The 25017-nt window shown below is 42.3% G+C and overlaps 1 protein-coding gene across 5 annotated transcripts in view; it reads right to left on the bottom strand.

The window, feature by feature from the left end:
* Positions 1-25017, bottom strand: part of MGMT (O-6-methylguanine-DNA methyltransferase) — a 500744-nt gene that overhangs the window by 144088 nt on the left and 331639 nt on the right. For all 5 annotated transcript variants that reach the window (XM_073546350.1, XM_073546351.1, XM_073546353.1 and 2 more), the window contains one exon: positions 22600-22760. In XM_073546350.1, coding sequence (XP_073402451.1) covers positions 22600-22760 — 161 coding nt within the window. The remainder of the gene's footprint in view (positions 1-22599; positions 22761-25017) is intronic.

Here is a 25017-nt window from a genome sequence, read left to right as displayed (position 1 = left end):
CGGGGCGGCTTGTGGACAGGTCTTTCCTTGATTTCTCTGGCTTAGAGCAGGAAGAGAAGACTCTGCCTACAGTCCCACCCTGGCACATCGGTATATCATTAACTGAAAACTTCTAACACTGGCCAGGTGTATGCAAATAGCGTGACCTAAAGTATGCGATTTGCATACATATGGTCACATGCAGACTAGACACGCACAGTGTCGCTCAATACAAGTGAACTGAGCAAGGCTGGACACGTCTAGTCGAAATGTGGCCAGGTGTATGCAAATAGAATACTTGCCGGTCACATGACCGCCAATTCTCGGCACTGCTGAATCCTAACAGCGCACTCTGCTCTAAAATCCACATGAGATGGGAAGAGCTGTCATTCAAAATATCTTCTAGCAAACTATGCTGCATTACTTTTTGGACCCTATAAAATACATTTGCTGAGCAAATAAAGGAGGATATTTGGGGTGAAGAAAGTATGATCATATAGCAGGATGAACATCATTTTGACTTCCCCGCTAAGCAAAGTCATCCCCAGGTATTGTCGATCTCTGAACCAAAAAAAAAAAGGAGAAATATGATTTTAAATACCATTTCAGATCCACTCTATAATCTTTGTGAAAGAGAAAATGATTGACTGGAGCATGTGAAATAAAGGGTGTCCCATTTTTACACCCTTTCTCCTCCTAAAGGTAGCCTAGTGCAATTATAACTATGTCGGTGCCTTGCAATGACTCTTGGTAGGTAGGCGGTAAAGCCGTCGGACTGCAAAAGTTCCAATTTTTCGAATATTCAGCCCAACATCACTACCTGGACCAAATTTTTTTTTTCATGCAACAGCAGTACATGACAGAAACTTGATCATTATTTATCATACATTGCTTATATAGCGCTATCATATTCCACAGCGCTTTACAGACATCATCATCACTGCCCCCATAAGGGATCACAATCTACATTCCCTATCAGTCTTTGGAATGTGGGAGGAAACCGGAGAACCCAGAGGAAACCCACGCAAACACAGGGAGAACATGGAAACTCCTGGCAGATGTCGTCCTTGGTGGGATTTGAACCCTGGACCCCAGCCACCGTATGCTGCGTCGTATATTGTGAAAGCCTGGGACAATCCAGAATGTAAATGTTGGCACTAAATGCCAAGACTACTGCAAATATATAGTTAAAAACAGAATCCAAAGACGTTCATGAAGTGTTGTACTGAGCACTTGGCACTCGCTAAGTAACAGAAAAAGGAGGCGGGTGCACCAAAATATTTGGACATGGACTAGAAATAAGATCTCGTTGGCAAATGTGCATCACCCATCCGCTTGTAAATGGTAAACATGTTGTGAAAGGAAAGACTACAGAAAATCTCGGCTTACATTGAGACATCCTTTGCCCGCAACTCCTCGGATGAGAAATGCATTTGTTGCTTTTACCGAACGTGGATTCTCGAGCAAAAGATTTTCCCCTTAAGCATATTTGAGCGGTATAACTCTTTAATAACTGTTAACATGTTTTATTATCCACTTTAAAGTCTCAATACCAAAATCTGACATAGTTTTCACTAAGACAAACTCCCAGCAGCGCAATTTACAAGAAACCGGTGCCAGGCAAAACATCAACGATATTCAAAGTTCTCTGTTCCCATCGAAAACTTGGCCAGTTGGCAGCGAGTATCAGGAATGTCAATGTCATTACCTCCAGTTTTTGGACACCTGGAACCCAATATAAATCTTGTCACTAGCAGAAAAAACTGCAAAGTAACAGCGCATATATCATTCTGTGAACTCTATTTTCCATAGGTGCAGATCTAGAAAGATTACGAGGACTTGTTTTTCCCAAACTTTATAGTTGTTGGAAGTTCCATAAAGCTTACTGTACAAGGAGAGGCATTACTGACGGTGCAGAGGGACTGGCAATGTGCTAAAGACACCGTGTAACACTCACACAGCTCAACTGCTCAGGGGGAAGCGGAAAAGAAATGGAGACATCAAGTTTGGTCACTTGAAGGCCAAGTTACAGTTTGATTCACAACAACTTGCCACAACTTAGAGGCAATGTACACCTTTGCATAACAGTGAAGCTGAGCAAATTTCTAAACATTCTTCATTTAAAACGTTCTACCATTTTACGGCTGCAGAGCGTCTGTAAGTCCGTCCCCTAGGCCTAGCTGAATGATCTGGAAAGCTGATAAAGAAATTGCACGGTTCTGACGGTTCTCATTCTCTTCTCCATTCTCTCAGTATGGCTGAGCAGATCTGGAGTGAAAGGAGGAGAAAGCTTCTACAGTCTCAAGGAGGGCAGAGAAAATAGGATATAGAGAAGGGAAAAATCACATGAAGAGGATACAAGTACAGGACAGAAGTGATGGTATATGAGCTAATGAAGACAGCAGTACCCTGAATACACACACAGCTCATAATACTGAGGGAGAAAATCCCACAAAAGGAAAATGCAGGATCAAGGTGCAAACTGCATATTAGAAAATCTCAAAAAATGATTATCAGGTTTTAGAACAAGTAGCTCACAAAAAAACTAATACCTTTAAAATATACCTTTTAATTTAATTTCAATAAAAATACACAGCAAATAAACTAACTATAGTATGCCTAACCAGGCCAGACAGACCGGTGAAAAATATTTACAATCGTATACAAAAAAGGACCACACAAAGGCCCTATTTAACCCTCTTAATCCCTAAAGCGCCCCTACCTAACTGAGGAGGTTGACACCTTATCTTGAATGCAAATTGGCGTCCCAGCTCAACCATGGCTACCCCTAAATTCTTCCTGTTATTCCCTATCTGTCAGAAAAAGTACCAAAAAAGCTTATCCAAGATAGCCAGAAACAATGTCGGGTCATTCCAACAGAAGTGAATCAATAAAGATATCTGTATATAACCAGGTACAAGGAGAAAGGGGCACAAGTGATGGAGGGGGTGGGTTGGGAAGGCTAGAGAGTAGTAGGGAATGGGGTTTATTGAAGGTGCTTAGGGATGATAGTGACAAAACTCTAATAGAGGACTCCCGTCCAAAAACAGTTATGTAGAGTAAATCATCCAAATACCATTCAAACGACCAACAGGCAGATCACTGCCAACAAAAGATAGATTTACTAAACAGTAAAGGGCCTGTCACACTAAGCGATATAGCTAGCAATATCGCTATAACTTGTGACGTTATAGCGATATTGCTAGCGATATCGCTATGTGTGATACTTACCTACGACCGCTCCCCCGCTGCTTATCGCTGATCGCACGAGAACGTTCAGGACCGTTTCTCGTTGTCAGCTTCCTGCGGCGCTTCCTGTGGAGAGACGAGCGTGGAGCCGGGCGGGAGGACGCAGGATCGCCTGGTGTGACGGGTAAGTAGCGATCCCCGTCCCCTGCGATGTCGCTGGTGAGATCTGCCTGTGTGGCAGCTCACTAGCGACCACTTAGCGATGCACCAGCGATCCTGACCGCGTCATATCGCTGGTCGGGATCGCTGATACATCGCTAAGTGTGACAGTACCTTAAGATAGACAAATCACTCTGGGGATTAACAGTGGGCTTTAATCTAGCGTAGCTAGCCCTCAGATATCCCTAATCAATCGACCCTACCTTGCTGCGTAGGTTGGCACCCTAACTTTTACGCTATGTGGCGCCCCCGCTCAATGATGGCTCACCTTCGCTTTCACTATATACTCTCCCTTTAACTATCTGTTTGATCAAAAGAGGGGAGTGGGGGAAAGAGCAGATGGGGTGAGTGACAACAAAGACACGGTGTTTATGAGGAGAATTCAGATACAAAGTGCCAAAGTGCATATACCTGACATGAAATTAGAATAAACCTTTCCCGCTTTAGGTCAATTAGTTTTACCATCATTATTGATATTTGCCAAATGCCAGAATAATGAGAGGGAGATAATCTACATATCTATCAATCTTATCTAATTAGCATAACTATATCATATCTATCTCATATCCATACTTCACCCGGAAAAAGGCACTGTGCCAAAATGCGCGTTGGGGCAGCTGGCACCGCAACCTTCAGGTAACATCAGGCACTGATTTACTTTTTTTCTACTTTTCTCTTTGCTAGGCACACTTCTCTAACTTGGCATACAGCCTTTTAGGACTTTTCTTCACTTCTCTGTGGACCTTTGAGGCTTGATATATTTAACAGCTACACTATGTCCATAGATATATTTAATTGCACAACGCAAATGCACTTTTGAGCAAGTTACATTTTGTTTACTCTGCCTGTTTGTTACCTGTTTTTGTAGTTCCATCTCTTTTGGCTTACCATTGTCATCATCCTATTACCTAAATCTACTTATGTTTTTATATTTTGAGTTTTTATCAATAAAGCTTTACATCCTTTTAGTACTTGGCTCTTTTAGTGCTATTTTTTCTTGATATGATTTCTCATATCCATGCCTTTCATAGCTCATATATAATGTGATACTGTATCTATGAATTTATATAATTTTATCTCATATTTTAACCTATATCACGCCTATTTTTCTATCTAGGTCTCACATTTATATATATCAACCTACATGTCTATCTACCTATATACAGTATCTACCTAAAGGTGCTTCTCACAAAATTAGAATATCATCAAAAGGTTACTTTATTTCAGTTCTTCAATACAAAAAGTGAATCTCATATATTATACAGAGTCATTACAGAGTGATCTATTTCATGTGTTTATTTCTGCTAATGTTGATGATTATGGCCTACAGCCAATGAAAACCCAAAAGTCATTATCTCAGTAAATTAGAATACTTTATAACACCAGCTTGAAAAATTATTTTAAAATCCAAAATATTGGCCTACTGAAATGTATGCTCAGTAAATGCACTCAATACTTGGTCGCGGCCCCTTTTGCATCAATTACTGCATCAATGTGGCGTGGCATGGAGGCGAGCAGCCTGTGGCACTGCTGAGGGGTTATGGAAGCCCAGGTTGCTTTGATAGCAGTCTTCAGCTCGTCTGCATTTTTGGGTCTGGTGTCTCTCATCTTCCTCTTGACAATACCCTATAGATTCTCTATGGGGTTAAGGTCAGGCGAGTTTGGTACTTTTGGCAGTGTGGACAGGTGCCAAGTCCTGCTGAAGAATGACATTTCCATCTCCAAAAAGCTTGTCGGCAGAGGGAAGCATGAAGTGCTGTAAAATATCCTGGTAGACGACTGCGCTGATTTTGGTATTGATAAAACACAGTTGACCTACACCAGCAGATACACAACAAACCCCACATATCAAATAGTAGGGAAAAGAAGAGTTCCCACAATATAAGGAGCAGAGACATAAATATATATCTACCTGTGGCAGCGCGGTGTCCCCACACCCTGACGCGCGTTTCACCGCCTGCTTCTTCATGGTTACCCCGCCGATAGACAAGCCCCCGGAAGAAGCAGGCGGCGAAACGCGCATCGGGGTGTGGGGACACCGCACTGCCACAGGTAGATATATATTTATGTCTCTGCTCCTTTACCCTTTACCCGGTTAATGATATACCGGTTGTATTAGGTGGCTATTACGGAGCTGAGTCTCTGGGCATTATTAGGACTTCATTTGGTATGGTATATCTCTCTCTGTAGTATGGGCTGTTTGTGGTGTTTGCTATAGCCATTGTGTTAAGGGATTACTCTAATGTAGAGCTCATATTTAGGCATTCACTATAACGTAACACTGCATATTTTGCATATATGTATCCCTCCATGTAACCACATGTTTATTACATATTTATATGTTATGCCTTGTGTATTTATAGTCTTGATAAAGGCCCTTGCGATGTGTCCTCTTCATGGCAATCTTGCTGCTATTTCATGCTGGTTTTAGTGATTTTTTCAATAAAGTATATACCCTGTTTATTACCTTATATTGTGGGAACTCTTCTTTTCCCTACTATTTGATATGTGGGGTTTGTTGTGTATCATTGGTTGAAGTGCCCTATTTACCTTAATTGGACTATTGTTGTTACACTACACCAGCAGATGACATGGCTCCCCAAACCATTATTGATTGTGTAAACTTCACACTGGACCTTGGGAATCAAGGTCCCAGAGTCTGGATGAAGAGTGGAGAGACATACAATCCAAGCTGCTTGAGGTCTAGTGTGAAATTTCCACAGTCAGTGATGGTTTGCGGAGCCATGTCATCTGCTGGTGTAGGTCCACTGTGTTTTTATCAAGACCAAGGTCAGTGTAATACTTGGTCGGGGCTCCTTTGGCATCAAATACTGCATCAATGCGGCGTGGCATGCAGGCAATCAGCCTGCGGCGCTGCTGAGGTGTTATGGAAGCCCAGGTTGCTTTGATAACAGCCTTCAGCTCGTCTGCATTGTTGGGTCTGGTGTCTCCCATCTTCCTCTTGACAATACCTCATAGATGCTCTATGGAGTTAAGGTTAGGTGAGTTTGCTAGCCAATCAAGCACAGTGTTACTGTTGTGTGTAAATCAGGTATTGGTACTTTTGGCAGTGTGGACAGGTGTTAATTCCTGCTGGAGAATGAAATATCCATCTCCAAAAAGCTTGTCAGAAGAGGGAAGGATGAAGTGCTCTGAAATTTCCTGGTAGACAGCTGTTCTGACTTTGGTCTTGATAAAAAACAGTGGACCTATACCAGCAGATGACATGGCTCCCGAAACCATCACTGATTGTGGAAACTTCACACTAGACCTCAAAATTGTGGCCTCTCCACTCTTCCTCCAGACTTCGGGACCTTGATTTCCAAGTGAAATGCAAAATTTACTTTCATCTGAACACAACACCTTGGACCACTGAGCAACAGTCCAGTTCTTTTTCTCCTTGGCCCAGGTAAGACGCTTCTGGCGTTGTCTATTGGTCATGAGTGGCTTGACACAAGGAATGCGACACTTGTAGCCCATGTCCTGGATACGTCTGTGTGTGGTGGCTCGTGAAGCAATGACTCGAGCAGCAGTCCACTCCTTGTGAATCTCCCCCCAAATTTTTGAATGTCCTTTTCTTAACAATCCTTTCAAGGCTGCGGTTATCCCGGTTGCTTGTGCACCTTTTTCTACCACACTTTTTCCTTCCACCCAACTTTCCATTAATATGCTTGGATACAGCACTCTGTGAACAGCCGGCTTCTTTAGCAATGACCTTTGTGGCTTACCCTCCTTGTGGAGTGTGTCACTGACTGCCTTCTGGACATCTGTCAAGTCAGCAGTCTTCCCCATGATTGTGGAGCCTACTGAAACAGACTCAGGGACCTTTTTAAACACTTGGGAAGCCCTTGCAGGTGTTTTTTGTTAATTATCCTAATTTACTGAGATAATGACTTTTGCGTTTTCATTGGCTGTAAGCCATAATCATGAACATTAACAGAAATAAACATATGAAATAGATCACTCTGTTTGTAATGTCTCTATATATGAGTTTCACTTTTTGTATTGAAGAACTGAAATAAATTAACTTTTTGATGATATTCTAATTCTGTGAGAAGCACCTGTATTTATCTATTATCTATCTCATATCTATCTTATGTACCTGTCTCAAATATCTATCGTTGCGAAATGTAGAATATACCTTTGTCTTCTGTGTATGTTTCAGAGAATGATAATAAAACTATCATTCAGTAAAAGACAATCCATAAACCTCTCGAAACTCTACAAATTGTCGGAGTCTTTTTTCTTTCCTCATCCCGCGTCGAGCAACAAACATCCTGACAGCGCTGCTTGTTCAACAACAGCAAGAATAAGACGCTAAATTAACATATTAAATGGAAGAAATGAATTTGCCAGTTAAAGGATTATGGAAACTAAACATTCTGTCATCTGGCTAATGATTGTAAATGTAAGGAGACTGGAGCGCGGGAGAGCGGCGCTCTGTATGCAGTGTGTAATATTTTAAGCAGGTTTCCTGAACACACGGTGTTTATAAAGGTATGCATGGCTGAGGCTGATGGAGAGCGAGCTTGTTCATAATGCTCGGAAATTGTTCAACAGCAGCTCATCCATATATAATATTTTCTTCAGTATGTGTCAGCTTGTGTTACCGGCTGCAGTTGTGCAACATGAATTTCCCTGACAGTTAGCCTGGTCACTTTGCTTCCTTTTAAGCGCTGCTTTCGGTGGCTGGTTGCTCTATATGTGTGCAACATGTGGTACGATGTTCTGCTACAGAATTACATTGTATTTTCACTTTTCAAGAGGTTTTGGTTATATTAATGTTTTATGGGATTTTCCGTGACATTCTGCTGCTCCCGCACCGCTGATCTTTGTCACTTGAAGTCATTCTTGCTCAAAAACTGTACATAATGATGTTAACGCATACCCGTCATTACTGGTGACTGCTCGGTGTTAGGCGTCAGGTTTCTGCATCTGCTCTGCAGGAATCCAGAGCCTCACATTCTGCGGTCTCCTGCTGTCTATCTACTGCAGAGGAGATTACTTGGCAGCAGACCGCTCCAGAGACTATATTTGCTGTGTGTGAATGGTGACGGATGTATGATTCTGGTGACTGACTTATTAAGAAACCCCTTCCCTCTGATATTACGCATGTGGCTAGGGAATTAGTTCAGCAGTCAGCGCCAGTCAGTGGCAAGCCTTAGGCCACTGTGCACACCGCACCTCTGCGCTAGCGTCCGACATAGCGCCTGCTTTGTAGCTGTGTCGTCCTGCGGCAGTGTCCTACACCACGCTGCAGTTGCAGTCCTTCTTGGCGTCCGCAGTTGCGACACCGCACACACGGTAGGTCTAGACGGACACAGCTCCTCTGTCTTAGGTCCTGCTCCTGTGACCTGATACCATGTGTGCATTTACTTGAGGCCTGTGACACTAACAGGCTCAGTGTTTTTGTATGTTTTTGTTGCGGCGCCTCTGTGTGTGAACAGAGCCCACTTTGCGCACTTTGGGTGAAGTCTAACCCGTGCGCATTATACTGCCATATTGCTTGTCTATCATTACCTAGCAGCGGTGCAACATCTACTGCACGGTGGACCCCGAGCGGTGAACGCACTTTATTATTTATTTTCTTTTAGTGCGTTCCGCCGTTCCTAACACTCGGAATACGCTATCCTGGGTGTACATAAGTAATAACACTATTTCTGAACCTCTGAAGGCTCTCTCTAATATTTAGTTGTCTCTAAGCTAGTGGGTAAAGATTAGCTGCCGTGAAGTCTCCCATATACAACATACAAAGACATGAGGGATTCCTGCTCTCTCAGCAGCATGGAGGACATTATAGAGTAGTACTGAGCAGTGTAACTGTAAATTCAGCTCCGGGATGAGACACACTTACTAGAAAGCAACATCACCATCTGTGTATACATCCATGTGTCTATTGCTAACTCTGCTCCTTCCTAATATTTTCCCTCCCCTCTCCATAGACTTTAATAAGCAGCTGTAATCTGACCCCTCAGTGAGCTCGTAGTTCTTTTTGACCTGAAAAAGAGATAGTTTAGCTGTATTTCTGTGTTATTAATTAGTTTAGGAAAAAGAGGGGAGGGCAAAAAGTGTTTCATACAATGTAAGTGGTCAAAGAAGTATATTTCTCCGATTCGATACACTGCAAAGTTTCTTATGGTAGCTTATATTATTAGTTTATGCAAAGTTTGTTGAAACAAACATGGCAATCTAAGTCTGTCCACTGGCTTCTAACGGTCAATCATCATTGCATGATGTGACATCAGTATGTACATAAAGTCATCCCAGAGGACCTCAATAGGTCATCTTCGGCCCCATGACAATGTCAATTGATAATACTAGTCCCATTCACTTGAGGACAGCGACACTACAGTGGGTGGCCGGAAACACCCTTGTGCAGAGCAAAAATCAAAGAAAAAGCAGTGATTTATGAGGATACCTTTTGTGGCGTTTTTCTGCGATGCTCAAGCTTGAAAAAATCCGGTCCCGAGAGATATCATCAATGCGGTTTTTATTCTATGTGTTTTAAAGTATATCACACTTCTTGAAAAAGTAACCACATCTTTATTATTAGGATTGTAGGGGTCCCAGTGATTGCATTTAATAGAAACAGCTGCAGACTTATGCTGGGGGGACTTTATTGAGCAGACAGCAGATGGGGTGCCTTGCTGCTTCTTAGAATTTGTTAATATTTTATCGTACTTCCGGTGCCTTGGCCGCTCCGGGGGTCCCGTCGGGTGCGCACACGCACGTCTCACACTTGATCCTATGACTGCACGGTGTTGCTAGTGCGCATGCGCGCTTCTCTCTGCCCTGACTGCAGCCACGCAATCTCTATGGTCCTGGAGGACCTGACCCGGAAGTCTCAGAGCTTTTGCCCTATATCAGTCTGCCTCTTCCGGTGGGAGGCGCCTGATTATTGTTGTGCTTCCTTGCTTGGCTGCGCTCTGTATTCAGGTCCCCTGCCTTATGCTCTGCTTTGCTTCTTAACACACGCTCTGCCTCTGTATTGTGCCCTGTCATGCTCCTTAGCACATGCTCTTTTCCTGCACTGTGCTCTGCCGTGCTTCTTAGCACACGCTCTGCCTCTGTATTGTGCCCTGTCGTGCTCCTTAGCACTTGCTCTGTTTCTGTACTGTGCTCTGTCGTGCTTCTTAGCACATGCTCTGTTCCTGCTTTGTGTCCTGTCGCGCTTCTTAGCACATCCTCTGCCTTGCCTTGCTCTCAAGCGTGCTTCCCAGCACACACACTGCATAGCCTTGCACACAGGTGTGCTCTCATGCACATGCTCTGCTTTGCTCCATACCTGGGCATGCTAGTCAGTACACGCCATACGCGCTCCCATACCCACTGAGCTCTCGTGTACGCACCTTGCACTACCCAGTACCCAGCGTGCCCTCGGGCACACGCCTTGTACTGTCCTAAACCCTCCGCACGTTTGTGGACATGCCCTGTACTGTCCAATACCTTGTGTGCCCCTGTGTCCAAGCTTTGGTACTCTCTTGTTTTCTGCACATTCGCTGTTTGCACCTTGCTAGACACACTCACTTGTGTCTTGTGTGAGCCGACCACCTGGTTCCAGCAGTCGTGGTACTTTGCCCCCCTCGGTCTGCCGCTGACACTCCCTGTATAGGGGGTAGTCCTCACTAGATCAGCTCACCCTGGGTGGGTTGGTATCACGACCCAGAGGGTCCACTCTAGGAGTGGTCACACTTACTGATGTAGAAATACCCCTTGATGTGTTACAATAGGATACAACCACATAAATTGCTGAGAATGAATAGTTGTTTTGTCGGTAAACTCATGGGTTTCGGCAAGTCGTAGTCAGATGAATGGATCGGTAAAGAAATGAATGTAATAAATCTGCCACTTGTGAATGTACGCTTTCATCATGGGCAATGAACAGCACAACACTAAGTACCTATACAATATGAAATGTATGACACGGAAACCAACTTTTCTTGAGCTACTTGCCATTGGATAGGCCAAGTCTAGTAAGTTTTCGATAACTGAAAATATATCAATAGCTTCTCGTGTTTTCATCTCAATTCCTTACAGATCTGAAAACCTGGAATTCATCAGACAGATAACAATATACAGATGCCTGGAATTCTCAGAGCGACTGACTCGTAAACGCTGTTCTGTTGACTACTGTTTCGCTGTTTCTTTGTTTTTTGTTTTTCCACGCTGCAATTACATATTTATCCTGCTTATTATCTATGCAATGTACAGTTGTGGCCAAAAGTATTGACACCCCTGCAATTCTGTCAGATAATACTCAGTTTCTTCCTGAAAATGATTGCAAACACAAATTCTTTGGTATTATTATCTCCATTTAATTTGTCTTAAATTAAAAAACACAAAAAGAATTGTCCTAAAGCCAAATTGGATATAATTCCACACCAAACATAAAAAAGAGGGTGGACAAAAGTATTGGCACTGTTCGAAAAATCATGTGATGCTTCTCTAATTTGTGTAATTAACAGCACCTGTAACTTACCTGTGGCACCTAACAGGTGTTGGCAATAACTAAACCACACTTGCAGCCAGTTGACATGGATTAAAGTTGACTCAACTTCTGTCCTGTGTCCTTGTGTGTACCACATTGAGCATGGAGAAAAGAAAGAAGACCAAAGAACTGTCTGAGGACTTGAGAAACCAAATTGTGAGGAAGCATGAGCAATCTCAAGGCTACAAGTCCATCTCCAAAGACCTGAATGTTCCTGTGTCTACCGTGCGCAGTGTCATCAAGAAGTTTAAAGCCCATGGCACTGTGGCTAACCTCCCTAGATGTGGACGGAAAACAAAAATCGACAAGAGATTTCAACGCAAGATTGTGCGGATGTTGGATAAAGAACCTCGACTAACATCCAAACAAGTTCAAGCTGCCCTGTCAACCTGTACTATCCGTCGGCGTCTGAATGAAAAGGGACTGTATGGTAGGAGAGCCAGGAAGACCCCACTTCTTACCCCGAGACATAAAAAAGCCAGGCTGGAGTTTGCCAAAACTTACCTGAAAAAGCCTAAAATGTTTTGGAAGAATGTTCTCTGGTCAGATGAGACAAAAGTAGAGCTTTTTGGGCAAAGGCATCAACATAGAGTTTACAGGAGAAAAAAGAGGCATTCAAAGAAAAGAACACGGTCCCTACAGTCAAACATGGCGGAGGTTCCCTGATGTTTTGGGGTTACTTTGCTGCCTCTGGCACTGGACTGCTTGACCGTGTGCATGGCACTATGAAGTCTGAACACTACCAACAAATTTTGCAGCATAATGTAGGGCCCAGTGTGAGAAAGCTGGGTCTCCCTCACAGGTCATGGGTCTTCCAGCAGGACAATGACCCAAAACACACTTCAAAAAGCACTAGAAAATGGTTTGAGAGAAAGCACTGGAGACTTCTAAGGTGGCCAGCAATGAGTCCAGACCTGAATCTCATAGAACACCTGTGGAGAGATCTAAAAATGGCAGTTTGGAGAAGGCACCCTTCAAATATCAGGGACCTGGAGCAGTTTGCCAAAAAAGAATGGTCTAAAATTCCAGCAGAGCATTGTAAGAAACTCATTGATGGTTACCGGAAGCGGTTGGTCGCAGTTATTTTGGCTAAAGGTTGTGCAACCAAGTATTAGGCTGAGGGTGCCAATACTTTTGTCTGGCCCATTTTTGGAGTTTTGTGTGAAATGATCAATGTTTTGCTTTTTGCTTCATTCTCTTTTGTGTTTTTTCATTTAAGACAAATTAAATGAAGATAATAATACCAAAGAATTTGTGTTTGCAATCATTTTCAGGAAGAAACTGAGTATTATCTGACAGAATTGCAGGGGTGTCAATACTTTTGGCCACAACTGTATGCAGTATACAGTCGGCTACATGGTTTCATAGTGATGTCTTTTACATTGTATTATTAATATGGATTAAAAAAAAAAACAAATGAGGAAACAACAGCACCAGGTTAACAAATATATACATGTTGGTTTTTCTTCTGCATAGTACGGCTTCTTTATTGGCCTTGTATACGGGAGGCATCACAGCCCAAGTCACTTGAAATGTGCAGTACTAAGAGGTGCCTGCGGAGGCAGTGCTGTAGTGCCGATTAAGACAAAATCTAAAGCAGCCATAACCCTTCTGCTCCAAGCATCAGTGGTAGAGATGAGTGGATTGATTTGCGGGACTCCGGGTCTCCTGTTTAGCTGCCACTGACCTGGATACTTATTACTGGATCAGACGTCCGCAAATTGCTTTTCTCATTTCTAATGGGTGGAGATCTCAGAAGTCAGACTTTCACTGACTAGATATTGAATCTTATGGTGTGGCACGTAGCCAAATTAGGGCACCAACGTCTGGAGTGGGCAACCCATATAAATGAGTTACAGTTTATCAGAACGGTGATTTTAGCCTGGTTTTACCTTGGTGATGAGCTCCAGCACTACATGAAGATCATGGGCAAAGTGGGGTTCTTTTTTGAAGAAAGCAATCATATTTTTTTAATACAATCATAGTGACCCCCTTTACCTTCCAAAAGGCTTTTCTTTTTATTATTTCTGAAAAGTTTCCAATATGTGGTATCTATCAAGACACGATTACAAATGTTGCGCATATAGCCATGGTTAGACCAAAAATTGGTATATGTAGCTACTGAAGATCTGGAGATGTAACCAGATGTACTAGAGACAATGCCTGGAAGCCAAAGGATGTAAATTGAATGAGTCAGGATGACTAGGATAGCCAAATGGACAAGTCCAATTCAGAAGCTGAAATCAGGAATCTAGGACTCGGGAAAGTTTGACAGACTTTGGTACGCACATTAAGGCAATGAGTGCCAACATCCAGAGTACTCAATAACTTTTAGTAATGGTCCACTCATCTGAGCCTGTTGTCAGAAGAAGCCCTGAGCTGAAGACCAACCCCTAAACTCATTTAAATGCCATCTCAGACCCACAACCTTTTATCTCAAGGCCAGAAACTCCCTAAATTCATTCAGACCCTCCCTTAAACTGATTGTAGACACTATAACAGCGCCCTAAAATTGACACAATCGACTATAGCCCTAAATGCAATAACATTATAAACTAAACTCATGTAGACCCCAATCCAGGCCCCTAAAATTAATTCACATAACGGATCAAAACGACTTGAACTCAGACTGTAGTTAACACCCTTAAAATGAAAATGAAATCAGACACCTGATAAGAACCCAAACAATCAATCAAGAGTTGATTGAACCAGAATGACTAGTCAAATGGAAAAGCCCAAACCAGAAGCTCAAGTCAGGACCCTAGGACTCAGGAAAAGTTTGACAGATAACGGTAAGCACATTCAAGCAATCACCGCCAACATCTAGAGTACTCAACAAATTTTAGTAATGGTCCACTCATCCGGTCCTGCTGTCAGATGAAGGCCTGAGCTGAAGACCAATCCATAAACTCATTCAGATTATATCGCAGATGCCTCTTAACTCAAAATAAGTCCCTCTCTAAATTCATTCAGACTCCCCTAAAATTAAATGGAGACACTACATCAGACCCCTAAAAATTGATTTAACAACAGAAAAGAGCCCTAAAATCATTTTGATCCGAGATCAGACCCCTAAACTCAATACAACCCAAGATCAGACTTCTACATTCATTTAGACCCCAAACGAGGTATCTAAAAAACTCAAAATGAGTCACTCCCTAAATTCATTCAAACCACCCTAAAATTAATTGAAGACACTACACCAGACCCCCTAAAAATTGATTTAGACAATCGACAAGAGCCCTAAAATTATTTTGATTTGAGATCAGACCCCTAAACTCAATAAAACCCAAGATCAGACATCTAAACTCATTTAGACCCCAAACGAGTTATCTAAAATTAAATCACACAATGGATCAAAACCACTCAAACTCATTCAGACTGTAGATAACACCTCTAAAATTAAATCAGACACCTGATCAGATCCTTAACAATCAATCAAGCATTGAATGAACAAGAAATACTAGCCAAATGGAAAAGCCCAAATCAGAAGTTGAAGTTTGCATCTTAGGACTCAGGAACGTTTGACTAGATTATGGCATGGAAAATTGATTTACACAATCGACCAGAGCCCTAAAACCATTTTGATTATCCTACATCAAACCTCTAAATGCAATAAAACCCAAGATCAGACTCCTAAACCTATTTAGACCCCAAACCAGGCCCTTAAAATTAATTCACACCACAAATTAAAACCCATTCAAACTGTAGATCAGACCCCAGACCAGGACCCTAACACATAATCCAGATATCAAACTCTTAAGGTGGATCAGATGTGCCCATTTGTCAGAACCTTATGTGTCAGGACTGTTCTTCTGCATCTATGATAGGCACCTAGACAGCTAACGCTGTTTTTTCAAAGGAAGCAGAAGCTTATTTCCAATGATATACCACCCCTTTAATAGATGAAAAGTTTCACAAAGCTTATAGAAGTGATATACATTCTCCTTTCAGCTAAAAACCAAGTTCATGTTAATCAGGGTCTTGACCGCAGTAATAAGAATGAGTGTACGTTAATTTTAATAATCTATTGTGCACTCAATTTTATATTCGCTTCATCCTTTTGGCAAAATATCTGTGTAATTACATTAGCTACCCTGACATTACAGTGGTATATTGCACTGTCAAACAAAAGATCCTTAAGCCGGTAGCAGCCTGCATTGAATACTTCCACCACGCACTCGACAAAGGCTTTCATCAGAATTTATCTGTATATGCATTTATTGAGATTCATCTGCACTCGGCAGAGACCATTAGAAACAGATCAGCACGTGGCTGATGGTTTGAGGATGCAGATAAATGGCTTTTCATACCGACTTTAGAAATCATTATCCCGGTACAAGGATGCAAACAAAAGGGGCAAAGTGCTGACCACAGCAACGTACTCGCGGCAAGTGTGGAAATGACAAGGCAATTTGTCTGTCGTGTCATGATCTCTCCCTTTCGTAAGATAGATTTGACAGCGAAATTTAAGAAATCCTGGCAATATTAACAGTTATTGAGCCGCTGAAAGTTTCATTCGGCGATCAAGCACCTTAATAATTTCTGGGAGTATAACAGGTTTATAGAGAAGAAAAAAAACCCTTAACTACAGAAAAGAAGGAGATCATGGCCACATTCGGCTAGAAAGGGGCTTCCCAGTAATCAGCTGTATTTCACTGCAGCGCCCCCACAGGACAAATGTATTAAAAGACACCAAATGAAGTCAAGGCTCCATTCTCACTTGTGTCAGATAAGAGTGACTACATTATGCAAAGACGCACAATTAATGCATGAATGTAAAGTTTGTCAGAGGTTGTTGTCTCAAGAAGGCAGCCTTTGACTCGGCACTAGCCCCTATGACTAGCATGTCTCAGGGAAAGCCCAGCCTTCAACCACTAACTCATATATAGAGATATGAACTTACAATGGGGCCCCTTGGGTTGCGTTCACAGAGTAGCTGCTGGCCAGAGTAGCAAGACAGAGGCAAGACTAGTCAAAGTAGTCGTATCAATAGCTGACGTAATAAAACCAGAAGACAAAACCGTATTCCAAGAAATTGATGCTAGTCAGATATAAAAAGGTCAGTCAAAAGAGCAGTAATAAGACTAGCCGGGATCAAAGTCAGGAGGGATTATGATGGATATAAAACCAGGTTCTAACTGGGTCAGAGACAAGAGTTAAGCAGATAAAGAGCAACGGGTAAGGATAAGGTAAACCAAATAATAGCTGGCAACTCCTAGCAGACTGCTGAGAGTTAAAATAGTGTGTGGTAGTGCCCCATAAACCACAAAAGGGAGCCGATTACTGCTCCTGAAGGCATGCATGCATACTCTATGGCTGAACGGCACCACAAGTTACAACTACATAAAAATTGTAAGCAAGACAGATGCTGCAAATGCTGCAGCCTTCATCCCCATTGTCGCCTGCAGAGTTATTATTAAAAAAATTAGTGTAGACAATATGAGTTTTTTTTCAAAACTTTCTTTTTCATTTTTTATGCTTTTTCTATTGACCTTCCAAAAATACAGAGTTTGTTACAATCAGGCCACTATATAAGGGTCACATGCAATCGTGTGTGCCATAAAATTGCTATAGATATGGGCTCTAATATCAAAAATGAAAAACAGATGTTGGTCCCAATGCCATGTATGTCTGACAGAAGTGGGCCCCGATGCCATAGATGTCCCATAAATGTGGGCCCCAATGGAATAAAAATCTGATAGATGCGGGCTCCAATGCCATGAAGGTCTGGGAAATGCAGGTCCCAATGCCATAAAGGTCTAACAGATGTGGGTCCCAATACCATAATTGTCCAATAGATGTGGGCCTTAATCCCATAAATATCCAATAGATACGGGCCCCAATGTCACGGAGGTCTGATAGATGAGGGTCCCAATGCCATGAAGGTCTAATAGATGCGGGCCCCAATCCCATAAATGTCCAATAGATGCAGGACCCAATGCCATGAAGGTCTGATAGATGAGGGCCCCAATGTCATAAATGTCCAATAGATTCGGGCCCTGATGCCATAAAGGTCTCATAGATATGGGCCCACCCCAATGCCATAAATGTCCAATAAATGTGGGCCTCAATCCCATAAAGATCTGATAGATGTGGGCCCAATCCCATAAATGTCCAATAGATGCAGGACCCAATGCCATGAAGGTCTGATAGATGAGGGCCCCAATGTCATAAATGTCCAATAGATTCGGGCCCTGATGCCATAAAGGTCTCATAGATATGGGCCCACCCCAATGCCATAAATGTCCAATAAATGTGGGCCTCAATCCCAAAAAGATCTGATAGATGTGGGCCCCAATCCCATAAATGTCCAAAAGATGCTGGACTCAATACCATGAAGGTCTGATAGATGCGGGCCCCAATCCCATAAAGGTTTGATAGATGTGGGTTCCAACACCATAAATGACCAATAGAGGCAGCACAAGTGCCATAAAAGTCTGATATATGCGGGCACAAGTGCCATAGATGTCCTATAGATGCGAACCCTAATCCTATAAAGGTCTGATATATGCAGGCCCCAATGCCATAAATGTCCAATAGATGTGGACCTCAATGCCATAAAGATCTAATATATGCAGGCTCCAAATCCATAAATGTCCAATAGATGCGTGCCCCAATACCATAAATGTCCAATAGATGCTGGCTCCAATACCATAAAGGTCTGATAGATGTGGCCCCAATGCCATAAAGGTCTGATATATCTGGGCTCCAAAGCCATAAATGCCCAATAGATGCAAGCCCCAATACCATAAATGTCTAATAGATGATGGCTCCAATACCATAAATGTCCAATTAATGCAGGCCCCAATCCCATAAACGTATGATAGATATGGGCCTCAATACCATAAATGTCCAATAGATGCTGGCTCCAAATGCCATAAAGGTCTGATAGGTGCAGGACCCAATGCCATGAATGTCTGATAGATGTGGCCCCAATGCCATAAAGGGCTGATATATGTGGGCTCCAAAGCCATAAATGTCCAATAGATGCGAGCCCCAATCCCATAAAGGTCTGATATATGCGGGCTTCAAAGCCATATATGTCCAATAGATGCGGACCGCAATCCCATAAAGGTCTTATATATGTGGGCCCCAATGCTATAAAGGTCTGATATATGCAGGCTCCAAAGCCATAAATGTCCCATAGATGCTGGCCCCAATCCAATAAAAGTCTGATAGATATGGACCCTAATACCATAAATGTCCAATAGAAGAGGGCCCTGATGCCATAAAGGTCTAAATGTCCAACAGATGTGGGCCTCCTATAACTTTCAGGGCCTGCTTGATGTTGCTATCTTTAATTAATCTATTTTTACAATATATAATTGATAGATTGTTTCTGTGCGATTTGTTTCCAACCTGTATATATATTTTCTTAAGTTTTCACAGTTTTATTGTATTATTCATACTTTGGCTCCCCGTACGGGGGAAATCTACTAGTTTCCAGTGATAAGACTTTGCATTTCATAGATTATTTGTTTAATATATTTCTGACAGCTGACAGATTCTCACCAACTGAACAGCAACTAAAATGTCTGCATACAAATGAGCGTCTCGGGTTTACTCAGAACCTGGATTTTTTTTTTTCAGTGTAGCTAAAAATCGTGAAACGGCGGGGGTCGGAGGGGCCCCAAGTGTGAACGGTGGTCAGAACGACAACCTGCATGTAGTAAAAAAATAAAAATATACTAATAAGACCGATACTGAAATCCATGTCTATGTGAGTTTAGCTAGGACTTATTTTAGTTGAGGGTTTTTGCTGATCTCGTTCTTTCTGACACGTGGTTATATCGCAATTTCACCACCACTCATTGTAAACCAAACAGGAGGCATCTGATCAGCTACCTAATGTAATGTAACTCTCGCCAACTGTGTTTACAAAGCTGTCTAATTGTCTATTAGTGTGCCTCATTTGTTACATTCGGAAGGAAAGAATTGGACACCATTAACCCCTTTTAACTCTTTTTCGAGGCTGCCGGTTTCTTAAAGGTGGTGTATTTGCAGGTCACACCATTACAAAGGGGAAAGACAAAGAAGGGATTGGCGCTAAACTGCTAATCCCAAGTGACTGTCCTTTATTAAAAGACCGTACTAGGGGGAGGAACCATATTTCTCCTCTTCTCTCAAGATCCTCCCACTGCAAGTAGTCAAACCCTGGCGGAACTTCCGAAATAGGCCGAGGGTGGCTTGAAATAACTGAGCTGAAGGGATCTCATTGGGGTGAGATGGGGAAACTGTGATTCAGAAATTGGTCATCATTCCGATTTGTATCATAGGGACTTCACGGCTTCTGAAAACACCCCTGCTTTAGACATGTGTTTAGATTAAGGGTTCTTATCATGAACCACTGGAAACACAGAACTTTTGGCGGCAAGGATTCTACTTAAAACTTCTTCCTGAGAGATATTTGGGGATTTTGTACATGACACTACTTAATGAACACTCCTAACCAATTTATTATATACTGTATGGTTTTATTATCCTTTAAAATGGATCCACAACCAGGGCTGAATTAAAAGTGAAGTAGGCCTTAGAGCCTGAAAATTGTGAACCCTTAAAATAACATTAGCCATGGATACACTTGCAAAAATAAATCGCAGAACTCAGGTACAAACTCAATGTAACCACCGGACAGGAACGCTATGAATTGTCTCTTACATGCCCCCTTCAGCTGCTCTTTTGAATAGCCACCCCGATGCGACACCATTGCTGTGGCATGACACTTCAACAGGCCTGCTAAAAATAAGAGGATTTGGGGGGTGCAGGCAGGTAAGAAGTGGTCTGCAGGGCTCCCATCCAATGGTCATGTAGGGGTCGGTGGCAGGCTGGGGCAGAGGGTAGCGTGAAGTGGTATTTAGGAGATGTGGCTGGTAGGCAGCGGAGGTGTGCTCAACTCACAGGAATGGGGGGTGACCCGCTTCTTGACGTCGACAGGCAAGAGACAGAGGCAGGAAATGTATTCAACAGGGTTTGCTTTTATTGGCCGCCCTTACGACGACTGGCACCATATATGACAGATGGTTTACACTGTTTTACCACTGCAGACAGGCCCAGGCACCTTCACTTGTTCACTTTCTCCATCAGGCGTACTTCTTGGCTCTATCCACCGTGGCTGCCCTAGGCCAATCCACCACGGCGTTTCACCTTACAAAGTCCACCGTACACCAGGCCCTCACAGGCCATCTCTTCCTGTGACCAATGTGCTGTAGGGTCACCACCTGTGACCGTTTTCTACCCTCAGAAAGTCTCTGAGGGGTCTCCTCTGTGTGACAGACCCTGCTTCTTTGTGAGCTCCCCTGGCTGACTGAAGCTTCTAGAAGCTTACCTCAGTATTTATTCATACAGTCCAGGTAGCCCCGCCCACTATCACCTGACAGTCACCTTTGCCCAATCAGAGTCACCTTAACCTCTGACAGTTATGTAACCCTCATATGACAGTTACATAACCACTGCCGTCGGTGCTCTCCAGTGACCTCTAATGGACAGACTGTCACATGACACCTTATGTCAATCTCTCTGTCTCCCACTACAGACAGAACCGTACCCAGCTCAACCTCCCCACAGTCACATTATACTTACCTAGCCGCTGGGCAAGGGTCCTGCGAATCGATGCACTCATGTCTTTACATATGACTTTCATCTTCCACCGGTTTAAAAAGTTAGAAGGAAAGGATGGTTGAAAAATATAGACGTGTTAATTATTCCCCTGGGCCCCACCACTCTAGCGGTCACCAATGAGTCAGTTGACTGCATGGATAGGACATAAATAATAAAGGTCAAAAGTGATGCACTCCTTTAATGAAAGGGCGGTGCTCTGAAGGAACATGCAACAGTAGTAAGAACATTTTCTTACATGGGTAGGACGTCATCATTGTCTCTCCCGGTGTAAACCAGCAAAACGGAGTAAATCGGGGTTTGAGAACATCAATAACACTGTATCCTTTATTTTATGACCAGACCCTCTCTCTGGTCACTTTTGAAAAACAAGTGAAAACCCTCTTTGACAAAATGTATATGAAAAAATTTAAAAGTTGCATTAAAAAAGTAAAAAAACAAAAATGCCTCCTTCAGCCATTGCACTACTGTTCGAATGGTTCCTCTTTCTTCTGTATTACTATCCACCTTTCCTAAATAATGTCTATGCATAATAGGAGCCATGTACAAATGCAAAATGTTTTTGGGAACCGATTGATTTACGCCCACAACTGATCTGTCCATTTTCAACTTTTTTTTTTTGTGGAAGATTTGAAGTGAAAGAAAATGCGTTATCAAAATACGACCTATAGTTTTTGCATTAAACATATATTTTTTAAAATTTTTGGCCATTTTTTTATGATATCACATTCTATTATTATTTTGAGAAATATAAATGTATAATTTTTCAATTTACACCCTGGTCACTGGGGCTATTTTAAGGGGTCTAACTTCGCGCTGTTTCAGGAAACAACACATGTACATAGCCACCATGAATAGACTCTGATCCCATCTTTTGTATTAAAGCATCTCATGAGGGTATGCAAAGGTCATTATGAAGGAAGGAGGAGGAGATGAGCTGTGACACCACCTATTATGATTGGTGGATCCTTTACCAGCTCTGTATAGAGGTGATATCTGTCATTGTCATCCTGCTTCTGATGATAATGAAACTGCTGTAAACTCTTCCGAAAAGGAACCAAACAATGATTTGCTATCAAAAATAAATTAAATACAATTACATGTACCTTTCTGAAACAGTGGATGGTGGAAAGCCGGTACCGGGTATTTCTCCATCTGCCAGGGCTCGCTGAAGTAGGCTCGCAGCCAGTCCGCGCACTGCTTTAGCGGTGTAATCATTTCCTGAGGGTCCTTGCATACCTTGAAAGACGACGAGGCATCCTCAGCCCTGCGAGCGACAGAACATTAATGTGTTTTTCTTCCAACCATGTTATGCTACTTTCCTGCAATAAATTAGCAAGCAAAACAAACCCAACTCAATGGAAAACATGCGTCTACCTTCTGGAAACACGTGTAGCCACAGGGCCGACTCCTATTAAGGGAAGTTATTAAGCAGATTAGGATTAAAGGGATATCGGCTACTTACTGTTACTAGATTCCATTAAAGCCATGAAAGTGATAGAATGAAATAAGGGGAAAGGAGGAAAGTTTAGACAGTCATACGGTACTGTGCGAAAACCTTCCGTGACGGAATATCCCTGCTACACACATTTTCTGGGCTGAAATCAATAGGAATCAATGAGATGCATAATGTCATTCTGTTTAATGCTGCTGTATCATTTATGTCTGCGGCGAGCATCAGATTGGAAAAGTTTGGGCAGGCATCATTCTGACAAAATAGGTTTCTCAAGATAAGATCACCCCTTTAATACTGAAATTTTGACAGTAGCTTACTAGGCACCGACAACGGCCCGGTTCACATCACACTATTTGTGCTATGCTTGATGTATACAGTGCTGTGCCAAAAAAAAAAAAATCAGGCAGTGGTGTGAAAAATTGATGCAAAATAGGAATTATTTCAAAAATGTAAATAGTTTATTTTTTATCAATTAACAGTCAGGGATGTTGTAAGATTAGAGTCAGGTGTAAGAGTAAGCAGTCATACCAAACAGGTGATAATGATCATCGTTGTCTTACGTAGGCAGAAATATAAGGGTATGTTTCCACGTGGCGTATTACATCCAGATTTGCTGTATTTAATCCAGATGTTACAGCATAGTGGAGGGGATTTTATGAAATCCCGTCTCCACTATGCGTCCTAATACGCGGGTGACACACCCACGAAACCGGTCATGCGGCGCATCTTTTTAGAACGCAGCATGTCTATACATAGCCTACTCTATGTATACAATGCGGCGATTCCGGATGTGTTCAATGAACACATCCGGAATCACCGCGTGTACAGAAGGGGGTGGGTTTTGGGTAGAGCGGGCTTTCCGCTCTGTCCAAAGCGCAAGGAATGCGCTACGTGGAAACTCACCCTTATTGTTAACTGAAACAGCTGCGTAGGAGAAGTAAAAATGGGTGAGGAACAGCTAAACTCTATCATAAAAGGTGAGGTTGTGGAAGACAGTTTCAAGTTACAGGTCATACACCATGGCAAGACTGAGCAAAGCAACAAGACACAAGGTAGTTATGATGCATCAGCAAGGTCTTTCCCAGGCAAAAGTTTCAACACAGACTTGCGTTTTGTTAACTGAGAAAAGTAAACTATTAACGCTTCTATTTTTTAAAACATTCTTATTTTTCAGCACTTTTTCTGCACCTACCTACATTTTTTTTGCACAGTACTATATTTTGTTGAAATGCTCACAAAGTATACTGCCACTAAAGTGGGAAGGGATAAAAAAATAAGGACCACCAAGGCCCGCCCTTGATTTGTTAACCTTGCTTTTTTTCAAATTTCCATTCTACTATGGCTGGTCCAAACAATAAAAGCAACTGTTACCACCCACCTTTCGTGCCTCCCCTTTTCCCTCATTCCTCTTGGTATCTGTTTTGATCTATGTGTTTATTGCTATGCTGTAATGTCTATTGTCTGTAAAAGCCCCCTCTATAATGTAAAGTGCTGCGGAATATGTTGGCGCTATAGATAAAATTATTATTATTATTCCACAGGACAATCAAGCTTGAACCTAATTACAAATCTTCTACCTAATAAACACAACACAGACATACACAAATCCACAGTTACAAAGTACAAGCTCATCTATCCCACAGATCAGTAATAATGCCAACACTCATGGGGAGTAGGAGGGAAGTGGCGCCGGTGGGGCATGGGCTTCAGTAAATAATGTTTTTTTTTAATTTGATCATCCTTTGTTTCATTTATTTTTTTATTAAAACTGGACAATCCTTTTAATTCTACTTTTGTTACATATACCAGTCTAAAATGTCCAGTAACCATCTTGCTTTGTAATTTACAATCTACTCTTTTTCTGTGGGAAATACCTTCTCATCAGCATTCTGCCAGCACTACATGTGCTGGAACCTCCATTCCTCCACCTTTCAATATGCATTGCGCTTGCTTGCCCTCAACTAAAAGCCCATTTCTCCCTTATGCCTATGTACAGTTTGACAGAGAGGAGCTGAATGACAAAAACTCGCCCTGATTTCCTGTCGAGACAAGATACACTTGACAACAG

Source organism: Dendrobates tinctorius, unplaced genomic scaffold, assembly GCF_039654945.1.
Source record: "Dendrobates tinctorius isolate UK_male_01 unplaced genomic scaffold, ASM3965494v1 ptg000147l, whole genome shotgun sequence".
Classification (NCBI taxonomy): domain Eukaryota; kingdom Metazoa; phylum Chordata; class Amphibia; order Anura; family Dendrobatidae; genus Dendrobates; species Dendrobates tinctorius.
Note: the sequence above shows the minus strand (reverse complement) of the source record. Positions and strands in the feature narration are given on the sequence as shown.